General features: G+C 42.0%; 1 protein-coding gene across 4 annotated transcripts in view; it reads right to left on the reverse strand.

The window, feature by feature from the left end:
- LOC139546693 (diacylglycerol kinase beta) overlaps positions 1–17,607 on the reverse strand; it is a 153,546-nt gene that overhangs the window by 29,593 nt on the left and 106,346 nt on the right. For all 4 annotated transcript variants that reach the window (XM_071355383.1, XM_071355384.1, XM_071355385.1 and 1 more), the window contains one exon: positions 17,369–17,433. In XM_071355383.1, coding sequence (XP_071211484.1) covers positions 17,369–17,433 — 65 coding nt within the window. The remainder of the gene's footprint in view (positions 1–17,368; positions 17,434–17,607) is intronic.

Genomic DNA, 17,607 nt, shown 5'->3' on the forward strand with positions numbered 1-17,607 from the left:
TAAACCAAACAAACACAATGTGTCAATCTAAGCTTTAGAGGGAGATATACACTACCGGTCAAACATTTTCGAACACCTACTCATTCAAGGGTTTTTCTTTATTTTTACTATTTTCTACGTTGTAGAATAATAGTGAAGACATCAAAACTATGAAATAACACATATGAAATCATGTAGTAACCAAAAAAAGTGTTAAATAAATCAAAATATATTTTATATTTGAGATTCTTCAAAGTAGCCACCCTTTGCCTTGATGACAGCTTTGCACACACTTGGCATTCTCTCAACCAGCTTCATGAGGTAGTCACCTAGAATATATTTCAATTAACAGGTGTGCCTTGTTAAAAGTTAATTTGTGGAATTTCTTTCCTTAATGTGTTTGAGCCAATCAGTTGTGTTGTGACAAGGTAGGGGTGGTTTACAGAAGACAGACCTATTTAGTTAAAGACCAAGTCCATAGTATGAGAAGAACAGCTCAAATAAACAAAGAGAAATGACAGTCCATCATTACTTTAAGACATGAAGGTCAGTCAATACGTAAAATTTCTTTGAACATTTCTTCAAGTGCAGTTGCAAAAACCATCAAGCGCTATGATGAAACTGGCTCTCATGAGGACCGCCACAGGAATGGAAGACCCAGAGTTACCTCTGAGGATAAGTTAATTAGAGTTACCAGCCTCAGAAATTGCAGCCCAAAAAATGCTTCACAGAGTTCAAGTAACATACACATCTCAACATCAACTGTTCAGAGGAGACTGTGTGAATCAGGCCTTCATGGTCGAATTACTGCAAAGAAACCACTACTAAAGGACACCAAAAAGAAGAGACTTGCTTGGGCCAAGAAGCACGAGCAATGGACATTAGACCAGACATTAGAATTCAAGGCACACTTATCCAGCATGGCTACCACAGCATTCTGCAGCGATACGCCATCCCATCTGGTTTGGAATTAGTGGGACTATCATTTGTTTTTCAACAGGACAATGACCCAACACACCTCCAGGCTGTGTACGGGCTATTTTACCAAGAAGGAGAGTGATGGAGTGCTGCATCAGATGACCTGGCCTCCACAATCCCCCGACCTCAACCAAATTGAGATGGTTTGAGATGAGTCGGACTGCAGAGTGAAGGAAAAGCAGTCTACAAATGCTCAGCATATGTGGGAACTCGTTCAAGACTGTTGGAAAAGCATTCCAGGTGAAGCTGGTTGAGAGAATGGCAAGAGTGTACAAAGCTGTCATCAAAGCAAAGGGTGCTGTTTGAAGAATCTCAAATATAAAAAATACACTATTATTCTGCAATGTAGAAAATAGTAAAAATAAAGAAAAACCCTTGAATGAGTAGGTGTTCGAAAACTTTTGATCGGTAGTGTATGCTTTTTACTACATTAGCTAGGTACTTGTAATATATATCCCTCCAGTGTCTCAAACTGTAAATATAGTTCAAAGCAGCTTGCCACCTCAATAACTTCCCCATAATCATCCAGTGTTACTTGAAGACATAGTTCAATGTTCAGTCTTTCTCACACTCACCTCACGGTTCACTAGAAACCTCTGCTCTGTCAATTATAGGATTATGAGCATATTTGAGATCACAATTAGACATGGTTTCAATTCTCAATGAGCCGAACTGCCTAACCTCATTAGCTAGCTTCCACTTGAGAAGCGCTGTAAAAATGCAATTAACTGAAATGTTTTTTTCTCTCTCTTTTGGACAGAGGAGAGCGTCAGGGAGAGAAAGGTACCTCCACAAGCCCTGCTTGTGTCCCCCTGAGTGCAGAGAAAAACCTTCAGAAAATGTACTGAATAAAAGCTGCATTTGGCCTAGGTTCACAGCCTTCTGGCACTAGTGTTTCAGACTCAGAGACCATTTTGTATACTGATGAGAAAAGGGTTTTTCATTCATATGCTTTGAGAGTTCCAGCTCAACATGCAAGGCTGTGTCTGTCTGTATGTAGTGCTGGTGAATGGAAGGGAATGGGTTCACAGGTTCAAACTGTGCTAACTGTGGCCTCAGGAGGCAAAGACTGATCAGTCTTCCTGATTGGAGCCCAGCCAAAACACCCTAGAGAGAGAACCAACGTTGATGGATGGATTGATATTTAATTACGGGAGGGAGGACATTGTGGCTAGGGGGGGAGGGGGATACAAACGTAGACCTAGATACAGGTGGTATGAAATGACAGTGTTGTGGTTAAAACAGTGGCTTCAGATTCACATAAGTCCTTGGGGCACTAAACCCCTACGCCCACTCATCCTTCAAACCCCCCACCCCCATCAGAGTGATAAGCATCTCTCCTAATCCCCAGTGAGAGCAGTGACCAACTGACCTCCCCTCTGCTTCCTCATCCCTCCCTCCCTCCCGTCCTGTATCTCTGGTACAGATCAGTCAAAGCTTACCTCACCTTGCATGGGCAGCAACAGTAGGGTCGTTCCACGAAAATATGAAATTGTGCACCAATATTTCATTTTCAAATCCTGTTATATTAAATGAAGTGCCCTTTAATATAGACCACATGGCAAATTCAATAAATCTGATTTTTAATATGAATAAAGACATCCGCATTTTGACGTTCCTCTGTTTTAACCCCAACATTTCTCCAAGTTTCACCATCATCATTGTAAAGCCCTGGTTATTTTGTTGCTTTGACAGTAATTTCTGAAGATGATTATTTATTTAATGTGATTAGTGATTAATCTAATCATACGAAATGTCTATCCCTCACTTTAAGGTCAACCCTGTTACGTGAACTGAAGTTTCATATAAATGGTGAAACTATTCCTTTTGAAAACAAATATATCAAAAGAAACATTGAACATAATAGTCAAATCGTAGTGGAAAAGCAGGTGACCTGGTTCTGCTCTTATTGGCCATTTTGTGGGCCTCATTTATCAACCGTGCTACATTTCTTACTAAATTCTGGCATACAATGAGATTCTAGGTCTAGGACTTTTGTGCGCCAAAAATGTTTGGGATTTATCAAAAATAATACAGCAAATGAGGGCGTTTTCCAGGCGGTGTTGTAGCACTCGTTCACCACCGCACAAATATAATATGGCTCTGGTTTATCAATGAAAATATGTGTATATGTTGTGCAACACACACACAACGCCTGGAAAACGCCCTCCATTCACATTTTATGGTAACAAAAACGCCCTCCATTCACATTTTATGGTAACAAAAACGCCCTCCATTCACATTTTATGGTAACAAAAACGCCCTCCATTCACATTTTATGGTAACAAAAACGCCCTCCATTCACATTTTATGGTAACAAAAACGCCCTCATTTGCTGTATTATTTTGAGATGTTGGAACTGGGCCATGATAGTTCCTAAAAGAAGGTGCAATGGCAAATTTGATCACATTTCTGCAGAGGTGTGGGCAGAATGTTACAGTGACTTTTCCAAATAACAAAATGCATGCTGTCTAGCGAATGCCAAGCACTGGCCGTGCATTCTGCAAGATTGATTGTCCTTTCAAGCAATTTAAAAGTAAATGCTACAGTCCACACTTCCATGCAAATTATGAATTGTTGTTCAATATTTTGTTTATAAACACAGTCATGTATTGATATCTCCTGGCTTGGTATAGGCTCTGAAATTAAATAGGTTAGGCTATGATTTCACGCTCCTAATCCTATTGCACAGCAAAAACTGGAGCCTACCCATACTGTCACATAGGACTAGGTCTACTGTCAAGGCTACCGGTCTATTTACTTTCCAGCATGCTTGCCTATTGAATGAGCGATTGATAAATGGTAGCCTACTATTTGTTGTGTTGTGGGAATAATTTAAACTAGTTATGTCAGAAAAGGAGAGAGACGTCCTGCAATATAATTTTGATTTAAGCCTATATAATACAAGTAAAATAAACTTATTAGAGGACATGCAGCTATGCGATCTCCTTACCAATGGAAAATGCATCTGTTTTATCATTAGGCCTACGTTTTAATGTTCCTACCATTATTATGGGAGGTGCATCGAATGAGAGGTGCAAACACCTCCCATTTCCCCCAAACTAACAATAAGAGTATTTGCTTGCAATACAGTTGATCAACCTTCTAGAAGTTGTGTTCACGCAGGGTTTGAGATTTGCGCAGAGATATGCACACTTTCCCGTCAAGTTCAACATTTAAAAATACCAACCATTGCGGGAAAAAATGATGCATGCAAGGTTACTTTATTTTGCACTTAATAGGCACTTACTATAGTATGTTTTTATTTAACCTCTTGAGATGGGATTTTTTTATTTATTAAGTTGAACACTTTGACAGAAAGTTAAAATGAGGTGAAATAAAACTTTTTTGACTGAGGTACACAACCCAAAAGGTACTTATTTGATGGAACGACCCAGCAGCCTTTATCTGGCTGATCCTGACTGAGATACAGGGCCTGAAAGACAGACAGACGGAGGCTGTGTGTGTATGGCTGTGCCATGGCTTGCACTGTTACACCCAGAGATAGGAGGGGGTGGGAGGCAGAAGAGAGGGAGGTGCTGATGATAAAATGGGCATGGGGTGTTTGGTTTGGAAGTGGGAGATGAGGCGAGACTAGGTAGGGCTGTGCGTGTGTGAATGCTGGGGAATACTAATCCCAGTAACTAACCCTGTTCTGGGATCTCAGTTAATCCAATCAGATGACCAGTTTCCATCAACCTAAAGACCTGCAGTTGATAAAGGTGCTTATTAAGTAAGAGTGATACAATGGTTATCCCAGTTGCAGATCAACTATACTGATTGGTTGGGAGGAGATTAAGTTATAACTCAGGGAAGCCATGAATGAATAACCATTTAAAATGTTATGTTGACACAATCCCACCCATGGTTTTATAACCTCTGACCCTGGCTCCTGGCTGTAGACAAGCCCTGATGACCCTCTCCTTTCCCCACTACACTGACAGGTTCTGCCAATGACTGACGAGGTAGCTTGCAGCAGCAGACAGAGAGTCTGTGGGGTGAGGAGAGGAGCCTCAGGGTTCATACAGATCTGAGAATAGAAAAGACAGATACAGTAAGTGACCTGGCTCACCTATTGTATAAAGCCCTCAAACTCAACTCTGTACCTTGAAGCCAGTTCCACTGTATTTTTTCATTGTTCCCCTCTAATCAAAGACTGAGTTATACCTGGGACACCAGGGGTGTGCAATTAGTTATCAGGTGGAACAATAAACCAGCAGGCTCTGGACCTTGTAGGGTAACAGTTGATATGAAGGGACACATACACACCAAGAAATCTGACACAGATCCACTAGTTATAAAGGCACATGGTGTATGATCTTTCCCAGAGTCCTAAAAATAAAAACACCATATGAAACATGCCATATGATCTGAGCAAGCATGTCAGAGGAGAGCTACTGTCTGGCAGCGAGTCAGAGAGACAGGCAACAAAGAGGACTGGGTATATTTATCTTTTACACCACAGGAATACAACAGCATGACATGACCGGTTTAAACGGTTAAAAGAAACACTAACACACAGTGTGCTGTACTTATCTGGACACTCAAAACCATACTGTAGGCCAACACATGAGCACACACTACATAAACAGAGAGCTGGAGAGCTACCATGGGAGGCAGACAGTAGCAACACGCCCTGCCCACGTGAGGATCTGTCTTTTGCAGCCATCTATTTATTTCCTGTGTTTGAGACGTGACAAATCCATTGGCACTTAAATCTCGCTGGATTGATTGCTTTCATTTTAACCCGTTAATGTTACGACCACGGAAATATTTGAAATGACCTGTCAAACACATCCTGATAATGGCTGAAATGGGCGCAGTGCAATACAGTACGTTGTCATTCGGAAAGTATCCAGACCCCTTGACTTTTTCCACATTTTGTTAGGTTACAGCGTTATTCTAATATTGATTAAATCGTTTTTCCCCCTCATCAATCTACACACAAAACCCCATAATGACAAAGCAAAAGCAAGTTTTTAGAAATGTTAGCAACTTTGAAAAAAACTGAAATATCACATTTACATTCAGTTGAAGTCAGAAGATGACATACACCTTGCCAAATACATTTAAACTCCGTTTTTCACAATTCCTGACATTTAATCCTAGGAAAAATTCCCTGTCTTAGGTCAGTTAAGATGACCATTTTATTTTAAGAATGTGAAATGTCAGAATAATAGTGGAGAGAATGATTTATTTCAGCTTTTATTTCTTTCATCACATTGCCAGTGGGTCAGAAGTTTACATACACTATTTGGTAGCATTGCCTTTAAATTGTTTAACTTGGGTGAAATGTTTAGGGTAGCCTTCCACAACCTTCCCACAATAAGTTGGGTGAATTTTGGCCCATTCCTCCTGACAGAGCTGGTGTAACTGTGTCAGGTTTGTAGACCTCCTTGCTCGCACACGCTTTTTCAGTTCTGCCCACAAATTTTCTATAGGATTGAGGTCAGGGCTTTGTGATGGCCACTCCAATACCTTGACTTTATTGTCCTTAAGCTATTTTGCCACAACTTTGGAAGTATGCCTCGGGTCAATGTCCTTTTGGAAGACCCATTTGCGACCACGCTTCAACTTCCTGACTGATGACTTGAGATGTTGCTTCAATATATCCACATCATTTTCTTCCTCATAATGCCATCTATTTTCTGAAGTGCACCAGTCCCTCCTGCAGCAAAGCACCCCAACAACATGATGCCGCCACCCCCGTGCTTCACGGTTGGGATGGTGTTCTTTGGCTTGCAAGCCTCCCCCTTTTTCCTCCAAACATAACGATGGTCATTATGGCCAAACAGTTCTATTTTTGTTTCATCAGCCCAGAGGACATTTCTCCAAAAAGTACGATCTTTGTCCCGATGTGCAGTTGCAAACCGTAGTCTGGCTTTTTTATGGTGGTTTTGGAGCAGTGGCTTCTTCCTTGCTGAGCAGCCTGTCAGGTTACGTCGATATAGGACTCGTTCTACTGGATATAGATACTTTTGTACCTGTTTCCTCCAGCATCTTCACAGAGTCCTTTGCTGTTGTTCTGGGATTGATTTGCACTTTTCGCACCAAAGTACGTTCATCTCTAGGAGACAGAACTTCCTGAGCGGTATGATGGCTTCGTGGTCCCATGGTGTTTATACTTGAGTATTATTGTGTGTACAGATTAATGTGGTACTTTCAGGCGTTTGGAAATTGCTCCCAAGGATGAACCAAACTTGTGGAGGTCTACAATATTTTTCCTGAGGTCTTGACTGATTTCTTTTCCAATGATGTCATGCAAAGAGGCACTGAGTTTAAAGGTAGGCCTTGAAATACATCCACAGGTACACCTCCAATTGACTCAAATGATGTCAATTAGCCTATCAGAAGCTTCTAAAGCCATGACATAATTTTCTGGAATTTTCCAAGCTGTTTAAAGGCACAGTCAACTTTGTGTATGTAAACTTCTGACCCACTGGAATTGTGATACAGTGAGTTATACGTGAAATAATTTGTCTGTAAACAATTGTTGGAAAACTTACTTGTGTCATGCACAAAGTAGATGTCCTAACTGACTTGCCAAAACTATAGTTTGTTAACAAGAAATTTGTGGAGTGGTTGAAAAAACAGTTTTAATGACTCCAACCTAAGTGTATGTAAACTTCTGACTTCAACTGTAAGTATTCAGACCTTTTACTCAGTTCTTTGTTGAATCACTCTTGGCAGCGATTACAGCCTCAAGTCTTCTTGGGTATAACGCTACAAGCTTGGCACACCTGTATTTGGGGAGTTTATCCCATTCTTCTCTGCAGATCCTCTCAAGCTCTGTCAGGTTGGATGTGGAGCGTCACTACACAGCTATTTTCAAGTCTCCCCTGAGATGTTTAGCTGGGTTCAAGTCTGGGCTCTGGCTGGGCCAGTCAAGGACATTCATTTACATTTAAGTCATTTAGCAGACGCTCTTATCCAGAGCGACTTACAAATTGGAAAGTTCATACATATTCATCCTGGTCCCCCCGTGGGGAATGAACCCACAACCCTGGCGTTGCAAGCGCCATGCTCTACCAACTGAGCCACACGGGACCACAACATTCAGAGACTTGTCCGAAGCCACTCCTGCATTGTCTTGGCTGTATGCTTAGCGTCATTGGCACAGTGGTCTAAGACACTGCATCTCAGTGCTAGAGGCTTCACTGCAGTACCTGGTTCGACTCCAGGCTGCATCACATCCGGCTGGGATTGGGAGTCCCATAGGGTGGCACACAATTGGCCCAGCGTTGTCCGGGTTTGGCCGTCATTGTAAATACGATTTTTTCTTAACTAACTTGCCTAGTTAAATAAAGGTTAAATAAAACATCTTTCAAAAATTGTCCTGTTAGAAGGTGAACCTTTGCTCCAGTCTGAGGTCCTGAAGGATTTGGAGAAGGTTTTCATCATGGATCTCTCTGTACTTTGCCCCGTTCATCTTTCACACAATCCTGACTAGTCTCCCAGTTCCTGCTGCTGAAAAACATCCCCACAGCATGATACTGCCACCACCACGCTTCACCGTAGGGATGGTGCCAGGTTTCCTCCAGAAGTGACGCTTGGCATTCAGGCCAAATAATTCAATCTTGGTTTCAACAGACCAGAGAATGTTGTTTCTCATGGTCTGAGAGTCCATTATGAGCCTTTTGGCTTTTACTGAGGAGTGGTTTCCATCTGGCCACTCTACCATATTAGGCCTGATTGGTGAAGTGCTGCAGAGATGGTTGTCCTTCTGGAAGATTCTCTCATCTCCACAGAGGAACTCTGGAGCTCTGTCAGAGTGACCATCGGGTCACCTACCTGACCAAGGCCCTTCTCCCCCGATTGCTCAGTTTGGCCGGGTGGCCAGCTCTAGGAACAGTCTTGGGGGTTTCAAACGTCTTCCATTTAAGAACGATGGAGGCCACTGTGTTCTTGGGGACCTTCAATGCTGCAGACATTTTTTGGTACACCTCCACAGATCTGTCCCTCGACACAATCCTCTCTCCGAGCTCTATGGACAATTCCTTCGACCTCATAGCTTGGTTTTTGCTTTGACATGCACAGTCAACTGTGGAACCTTATATAGACCGGTGTGTGCATTTCCAAATCAATTGAATTTACCACAGGTGGACTGCAATCAAGTTGTAGAAACATCTCAAGAATGATCAATGGAAACAGGATGCACATGAGATTAATTTTGAGTGTCATTGCGAAGGGTCTGAATACTTATTTAAATAAGGAATTTCTATTTTTATTTTTAAATACATTTGCAAAAATTTCTTGTTTGCTTTGACATTATAGGGTATTGTATATAGATTAATGAGGAAAATGTTTTATTTCATCAATTTTAGAATAAGGTTGTAACGTAACAAAATGTGGAAAAAGGGAAAGGGTCTGAATACTTTCTGAATGCACTGAATGAGTGCCTTCTAAGAAATGTTACAATAAATTGAATACCTTAATTCTCACAAAAATCCCTGAACTCCATGAATTATTTGTCTGTGCCAGTAAAATGTTTTATGTGCTATAATTCAGTCAATATCTGATGGATTTTAAACATTCTAAACATTTGGAGTATCTTCATATATTGTCCAACTGTTGCATTAATGATATACAGTGGGGCAAAAAAGTATTTAGTCAGCCACCAATTGTGCAAGTTCTCCCACTTAAAAAGATGAGAGAGGCCTGTAATTTTCATCATAGGTACACTTCAACTATGACAGACAAAATTAGGAAAAAAATCCAGAAAATCACATTGTAGGATTTTTTATGAATTTATTTGCAAATTATGGTGGAAAATAAGTATTTGGTCACCTACAAACAAGCAAGATTTCTGGCTCTCACAGACCTGTAACTCCTTCTTTAAGAGGCTCCTCTGTCCTCCACTCGTTACCTGTATTAATGGCACCTGTTTGAACTTGTTATCAGTATAAAAGACACCTGTCCACAACCTCAAACAGTCACACTCCAAACTCCACTATGGCCAAGACCAAAGAGCTGTCAAAGGACACCAGAAACAAAATTGTAGACCTGCACCAGGCTGGGAAGACTGAATCTGCAATAGGTAAGCAGCTTGGTTTGAAGAAATCAACTGTGGGAGCAATTATTAGGAAATGGAAGACATACAAGACCACTGATAATCTCCCTCGATCTGGGGCTCCACGCAAGATCTCACCCCGTGGGGTCAAAATGATCACAAGAACGGTGAGCAAAAATCCCAGAACCACATGTGGGGACCTAGTGAATGACCTGCAGAGAGCTGGGACCAAAGTAACAAAGCCTACCATCAGCAAGGGCATTGAAGATGAAACGTGGCTGGGTCTTTCAGCATGACAATGATCCCAAACACACCGCCCGGGCAACGAAGGAGTGGCTTCGTAAGAAGCATTTCAAGGTCCTGGAGTGGCCTAGTCAGTCTCCAGATCTCAACCCCATAGAAAATCTTTGGAGGGAGTTGAAAGTCCGTGTTGCCCAGCAACAGCCCCAAAACATCACTGCTCTAGAGGAGATCTGCATGGAGGAATGGGCCAAAATACCAGCAACAGTGTGTGAAAACCTTGTGAAGACTTACAGAAAACGTTTGACCTCTGTCATTGCCAACAAAGGGTATATAACAAAGTATTGAGATAAACTTTTGTTATTGACCAAATACTTATTTTCCACCATAATTTGCAAATAAATTCATTATCCAGATTTTCTGGATTTTTTTTCTCATTTTGTCTGTCATAGTTGAAGTGTACCTATGATGAAAATTACAGGCCTCTCTCATCTTAAATGGGAGAACTTGCATAATTGGTGGCTGACTAAATACTTTTTTGCCCCACAGTATATATATATATATATAAAACCTATATGTTGTAAACGTAACAATTTTGATGACCGTTGCTATAGACAGAGTCTCTTTCTGCTCATCACACACAAAGCCAAGCAGAATGCATTGATTGAACTTGATTCATCAATGTGAAAATAATGAAGCAATGCCCCGATTAGCTTGAGAATAATTCATATTGACAGCAGCTGGTACAGCAGCACAGATCCAGGTCAGTGCTCTGTGCTCAGACTGTGAATGCTCTTGGTAGTGCCCAACAAAAGTATATTGTAGTCTACTACATATTGACTGTAAAGGGATGAATAAAGGAATAAAGATCTTCTCCCCTAGAGAAGGAGGAGTCCCATTAGCCCATTCTGGCCAGGAGTGTTCCATTCTCACACCTGGGTGGGTGTCATTCACAATTCCTGACAAAGCCCCTGCCCCCTCCTCTTTCTATGGTGCCTGAATTGTAAGAGTGAAATATAATATATCATAATGTCAAAGGTGAGGCTCGGTCTTTTGTTACATTCTTTGACTAAATGCAGCCTAGACGCCCTGCCTCTCTTCTAATCTACATTGTTACCGCTGGGAAACCATTGGGAAACCGATTGTCCATTGGACTTAACCAAGACCCTACAGTGTCATTGTAATGAGACCAACAAAAGCATCAAGAGATGTTTTACTTTTTTCTCACAGGGAAATCTGACACTAATCTAAAACTTCCTCTCCACCCCTTCCCCCTGGGGCCCGACACACACACACACACACACACACACACACACACACACACACACACACACACACACACACACACACACACACACACACACACACACACACACACACACACACACACACACACACACACACACACACACACACACACACACACACACACACACACACACACACACACACAATGCTCCCTGTGGTCTGGCTACTGGTGCTACTGGTGCTTACACATGCTGATGGATCCTCCGCTGGCTAAGCTGTCAGATCTCACACAGTGGGGAGAGGGGCCGTATGTGTGTGAGTGTGTGTGTGTTTGTGTGTGACATGGAGCACAACAAAGCACTCAGGCATGTAGTCCATTAGGCCACTCACTCTCTGAATTCAGCCATGTCAAAGGTCACTCATTGAGTGATATTTTCTCACCAGTCCCCTCTCTCTCTCTGGCTCCCACAGTAATGGGAGACCAAAGTGCCTGGTAGTCTAATCATCTCTAGATATAGAGCCACTGTCCTGCACCAAAAAAGCCCCAGATTGATTAAGTTTTACAAACCAAAGTTGATGTGTTACAGCCTTGTTGCAAACATCCTTGGCCAGCAGTGTTACCATTGTCTCTGTGTCAATGGTAACGCCAGCCAAATGGCACAGACAGAAAGTCAGTCAGTCACAGAGTCAACAGCATCACAGTGTTGATATTCTGGGGAATAGTTTCAGAACCCTATGGGCCCGGGTCACAAGTAGTGCACTAGAATAGGGTACCAATTGGGATGCCCAGACAGTGTCTATCTTCTGTTAAATAGTTTTACAATGTGACAAAATAACAATCATGATAACCCGCCATTCTGTCAGCAGGTTAACTCCATGGCAACCGCTCTCCTTTTCTTAGGTCCAGTGGCATTTGGGAACAGCATAAATATAATGTTTGACTTGGTAACCCACTGACTGGAATTGTAGCAATAATCAAGCCACATTAAATAAAACACAACTCCCCATGCAGAAGTAGATTTTATTTTATTTCTAAAATTAGAATAGAACTGAAATAAAGACTAGAATGTGTCTTGAACATATCTCTTTATCCACTGATTCTCTGGCTCTCAATCTGTAAGGCACCTAAGTGCCAAGACAGCACAAACAGATCTGGGTCCAGGCTATCAATCTGTGGCAGTTCACAACAGTTTTAAGACAATATTCTGATTAACCTGAGGTATGCTGTAATATCTCTGCCTGTCTTTTTCAACCATCGTTCTACCTCCTGTCGTTCTGCCACGTGTCTTTGGATGAATGGGGAAAGGAAATCTAGGTCTGAGACTTAAGTCTTGTCTTGCGCATTAATTATTATGTTTCAAACTGGTGACAAGCTGCCCCCCTCCTTCTTTAGAACTTCCATACATGGACTAGCCTACATATGGCTAATTAGCCACAGTGGTAAACAACAACAGAAGCACCCATGTGTGTGTGTGTGTCATAGATACAACATGAAGAGCTGCAACAGGGAGATAGGACTCTAAATCAGTCACTGTCCCTCTCAGTCACAGACCACCTGCTGACACATACTTCACTGAACACCACAACAAAGACAAAGTAAAAGAACATTCCCTAGTCGCCAAGGTAAAGGTTCAGCGTTGGCCTAGTTTATATGTCCCACATACCTACCAACTCACCGACAGACACATGCACGTAGGTACACACACAAGTACACATAAGCACGCACCCATACACTTTCGGTTGTGTAAAGCACCCCACCGAGTGCCATGTAGATCAGTTCCAAACAGTCTGCCAGGCTCACTGGCAGCAGCAGCAGTAGCAGCAGTAGCAGCTATACAGGCATTAGTTCTCCACTCACCTCTCCTGAACCAGCCAGTACACACAGCCCTCTTTGAACCAGCCACTGCACACAGCCCTCTTTGAACCAGCCACTGCACACAGCCCTCTTTGAACCAGCCACTGTGCGCGCAACCCCCCCCCCCACGCCATACTCTTCCAACTGCATTCTCAAAAGCCCATCCAGCTTTGGGCTATGTTATGTGTGGTTTTTACTGTGCATCTCAATGGAAGACATCAGTGAGTAGAGGAGGCATCGGGGGGGGGGGGGGTAAAGACAAGCAAAGACTGGAAATGAAAGAGATGAACATCAAAGGAGTTACGATGCACTGTAAAAGACCACTGGGAGGGTGTATGTGTGTGACGGGGTGGGGGACAATCCAGTTCTGAGAAACGTCTTTATAAAAAAAATCCACAAGGTATTTAGTACATTCAGTACCGTTCAGTCACACATCGAGACATCATGACATCACTGTTGCTGCCCATTAAGCCCATCAACCTCCCAAAATGTTCCTCTTTCCCTCTATTGCTGCAATTTGAAGACATAATTGAGTTGAGAACTGTGATTTGGTTCTTACACTTTGTTCCCTTTCCTTAAATAGAGATGACAGCTTCAACATCAGTCAGTCAGGGAATCTCTCTCTCTAAGGGACTTTATTGGCATGGAAAACATGTTTACATTGCCTTTTCTCCCAATAGATATGGGAGTTTATAAAAATTGGATTTGTTTTCGAATTCTTTGTGGGTCTGTGTAATCTGAGGGAAATATGTGTCTCTAATATGGTCATAAACTTGGCAGGAGGTTAGGAAGTGCAGCTCAGTTTCCATGTCATTTTGTGGGCAGTGTGCACATAGCCTGTCTTCTCTTGAGAGCCAGGTCTGCCTACGGCGACCTTTCTCAATAGCAAAGCTATGCTCACTGAGTCTGTACATAGTCAAAGCTTTCCTTAATTTTGGGTCAGTCACAGTGGTCTCTCTCTCTCTCTCTCTGACGGTTTGGTGCCAGATAAACAACCTCTCCCTCAACGTTAGCAAAACAAAGGAGCTGATTATGGACTTCAGGAGGAGCCAGGCTGGACATGCCCCCATCCTCATCAACGGGGCCACCGAAGATGGTCAATCACTTTAAATTCCTCTGCGTACACATCTCAGAGAGGCTGAAATGGTCTAACCACACGGACACCGTAGTGATAGTCAACTACATTCTTTCTCCTGCTGCTCCACCCCCCCCCCCCCCATTCATCACTGTTGCAGTTGTTAATATGTATATCATAACTTTTTTATTAAAATTTGTATTGTTTTTATTTCACTCAATGGTCATGCTGCTCCCCCTATGGTCATCCCCCCCACCTCCTCAACAGTCTTTACTCTGCCTCCACCAAATGGACATTTATTTATTCATCTTTGCCACAGTTGTTATTTAAGTGATAATGCCCGAGAAGCCGGTGTTTGGAGGATATATCGGCATGGATGTTGTTAGGCCCGAGACGAAGTGGAGGGCTGGCAAACCGTACCAATATATCCTCCAAACACCGGCTTTGAGTGACTTTTATACAACTGGTTACCAACATATTCGAATAATGATTGACATGTTTTCATTAAAAACGTTATTTTCTGAATTTATTCATACTATTTCATCCTTCCAAAATATATAGCCCCGACCCAAATCTAGGGTTGCTACCCAAGCCGACTGGTTGTTCGTTCTATCGGTTCGGTTGCCAGAGACGTGTCCCAGTCGTTCATTCTCAATGTTCCACTGTCATACTGGCTGGCAACATTCTTATCCCTTGCTTGCTAGCTAGCCAACTAAGGCTAACTTACAGTCACATGAAAAATTGCAGCCAGAATAACAGCAAAGTAGCAGCATTTGCATTTGTTTCAGCTGTTTTTTAGTGACATGTATTTGGATACATCCATAACAATGAGCTAATGTGGTGCAATTTCACCTGGCATCGAAAATGTGCTGACTCGTCAGGACACTGTTGTTCAGAGGAGCTAGCTGCACTTCGTTTCGTTTGACTTTTTTTCCATTTTCATTTCTTTCTATATATCCATAAAAATTATGCCAGCTGATTCATGATTTCAACTGGCTGATTTCTCAAGGATGATCAATGGAAACAGGATGCACCTGAGCTCAATTTCGAGTCACATAGCGAATGGTCTGAATACTTATGTAAATAAGGTTTTTCTGTTTTTTATTTTTTATAAATTTGAAAGAAATTCTAAAAACTTGTTTACACTTTGTCCTTAAGGGGTATAGTGTGTAGATTGATGAGGAATAACATTTATTTAATACATTTTAGAATGAAGCTGTAACATGACAAAATGTGGAAAAAGTGAAGGGGTCGGAATACTTTCCGAATGCATTGTATATAGTATTATTTCTATTGTTGTTTTTTACGACCATTCACTTAGTCCTGCATATTGGAGCTCAAAGCCTAAGATGTTCACTGTACCCTGCAATCACACCTGCAACCCTGAATCTACCTCCGTCATGTGAAGCAAGCCTCCATTGTGTGAACTGACATTGATAGGCAGCATTTAGTCATAATGTCTGTCTGTCTGTCGTAAGGAAAATAACCCTTTGATTAAATATACTATAATGTGACGTAATCATAAAAAGTTAAAAAAAACATTATGCAAGGAAAGTTGAAGGCCAGAGCTGGAGCTGGTGTTCTAAATGATTCATGTCATTCATTTGACTGGTAGGAAGAGTTGCGTGGAGTCCGACTGCTTCTAATATGAGCATTTGTATTACACAAGGACTGACTGGCAAGGAATTCAATGGACAATATTCAGTCCCTTCAGGATTTTGTGATTCTGTGAGGACTTGTAAATTTGACCAATCACTGCACTATTACTGCATAAAACAGTTAAATCAGCAACAAGCTCTCACAGTCTCACTGCAGAATGAGACATTTATCCACGTTGCTCCAAATGTGTGTTTTTGACACCCTGGGTTGACTCCTCCTACTCAGTATTATTCCGTTACTCCAAAAGTCACATTTCTAAGTTGCTTCAAACGTCAAATTTAGAAGGTTGAGGGTTAAGGTTTGGGATAGGGTTAAAACATAACGTTTAGGCACTCATTCCAAATGGTTAAGGTAACGGTTAAGGTTTGGGATAGGGTTAAAAAAAATAACAACAAAAATCTTCTGATCCACATCGCCCTAGCAAAACCCAAGCCTACTTGCTGGTAATAGCGCTCACTGTTGCCCCTAGTGTCCGGTTTTGAAGGCATTTCCCACTGAAGTCACTCTTGAGCGATCTGCCTGCAATATTATTGCATAAAACTGACCGATCACTACAGTACAAAAAAAGGGCTTGCAATTTCAACCTATCATCACACATTTAATAAAAAAAACGTTTTTAACTAGGCAAGTCAGTTATTAAGAACAAATTATTATTTAGAATGATGGCCTACTGGGGAACAGTGGGACCGGCCTTGTTCAGGGGCAGAACGACAGATATCTTTTACCTTGTCAGCTCAGTACCTTTCGGGTACTGGCTCAATGCTCTAACCACTAGGCTACCTGCAGCCCCACATTTACAAATTGGACAAAATCATTGCATATTACCATGCAAAATGTCAGAAATGCCTCAGTAAAATCAAATATTTTTTTTACAAATCGTGTACAACTCGGTGTGTATAACTACTTCCATAAATGTTTGACCCATGTACAAAATTTCACAGCCATTGCATCAGAACAGGACTCAAAATGGTAGTAAGGACCGGCCAGCCAGCCAGCTAGTCAGTTAGCATAGACACTGTACTTTGGCTGCATGGATCCCTTCTTTACGTCACAAATCAGTTAGCTAGTTTCCATTACCATCATAGACAGAAGCCAGGCAATGCCAATCTATTGATGTCACTAAGCAGGCAGGGTTTTTCCTGACCATTGATTTCTTCAAATATGCTATAGGTTTTCACAGCATGGAGGGACTCTATCTGGTTGATGGAAGTTGAGAGCAGCTAATGAGTAGTGACCATTCACTGTGTCAGTAGCAGCTTGAGACAACACAGGGACACCAATACACCTTAAGTTAAGTGAAACAAAGTCTATATCAATCTCTCACCTGCTGTTGAATTTCTCTGGGTGCTTCTCTCTCATCAAGTGGAAGCGATGAGCGATGGACGCATCCTATAGTGGGAGACATAGAGCAGTTTTAAGCTACTACTGGTGCATCACCTTTGTGCTTGTGATCCTGTGCCTATGTGGTCCTAGGACTGCGCTAGGGATAATAACAGGGACAAAAAGTCACCACCTATCCCCCTGCCCTGCTTACCCCCTGTGTTGTGTGTTTGACCCCAGCCC

Source organism: Salvelinus alpinus, chromosome 20 (assembly GCF_045679555.1).
Source record: "Salvelinus alpinus chromosome 20, SLU_Salpinus.1, whole genome shotgun sequence".
In the NCBI taxonomy this organism is placed as follows: Eukaryota; Metazoa; Chordata; class Actinopteri; order Salmoniformes; family Salmonidae; genus Salvelinus; species Salvelinus alpinus.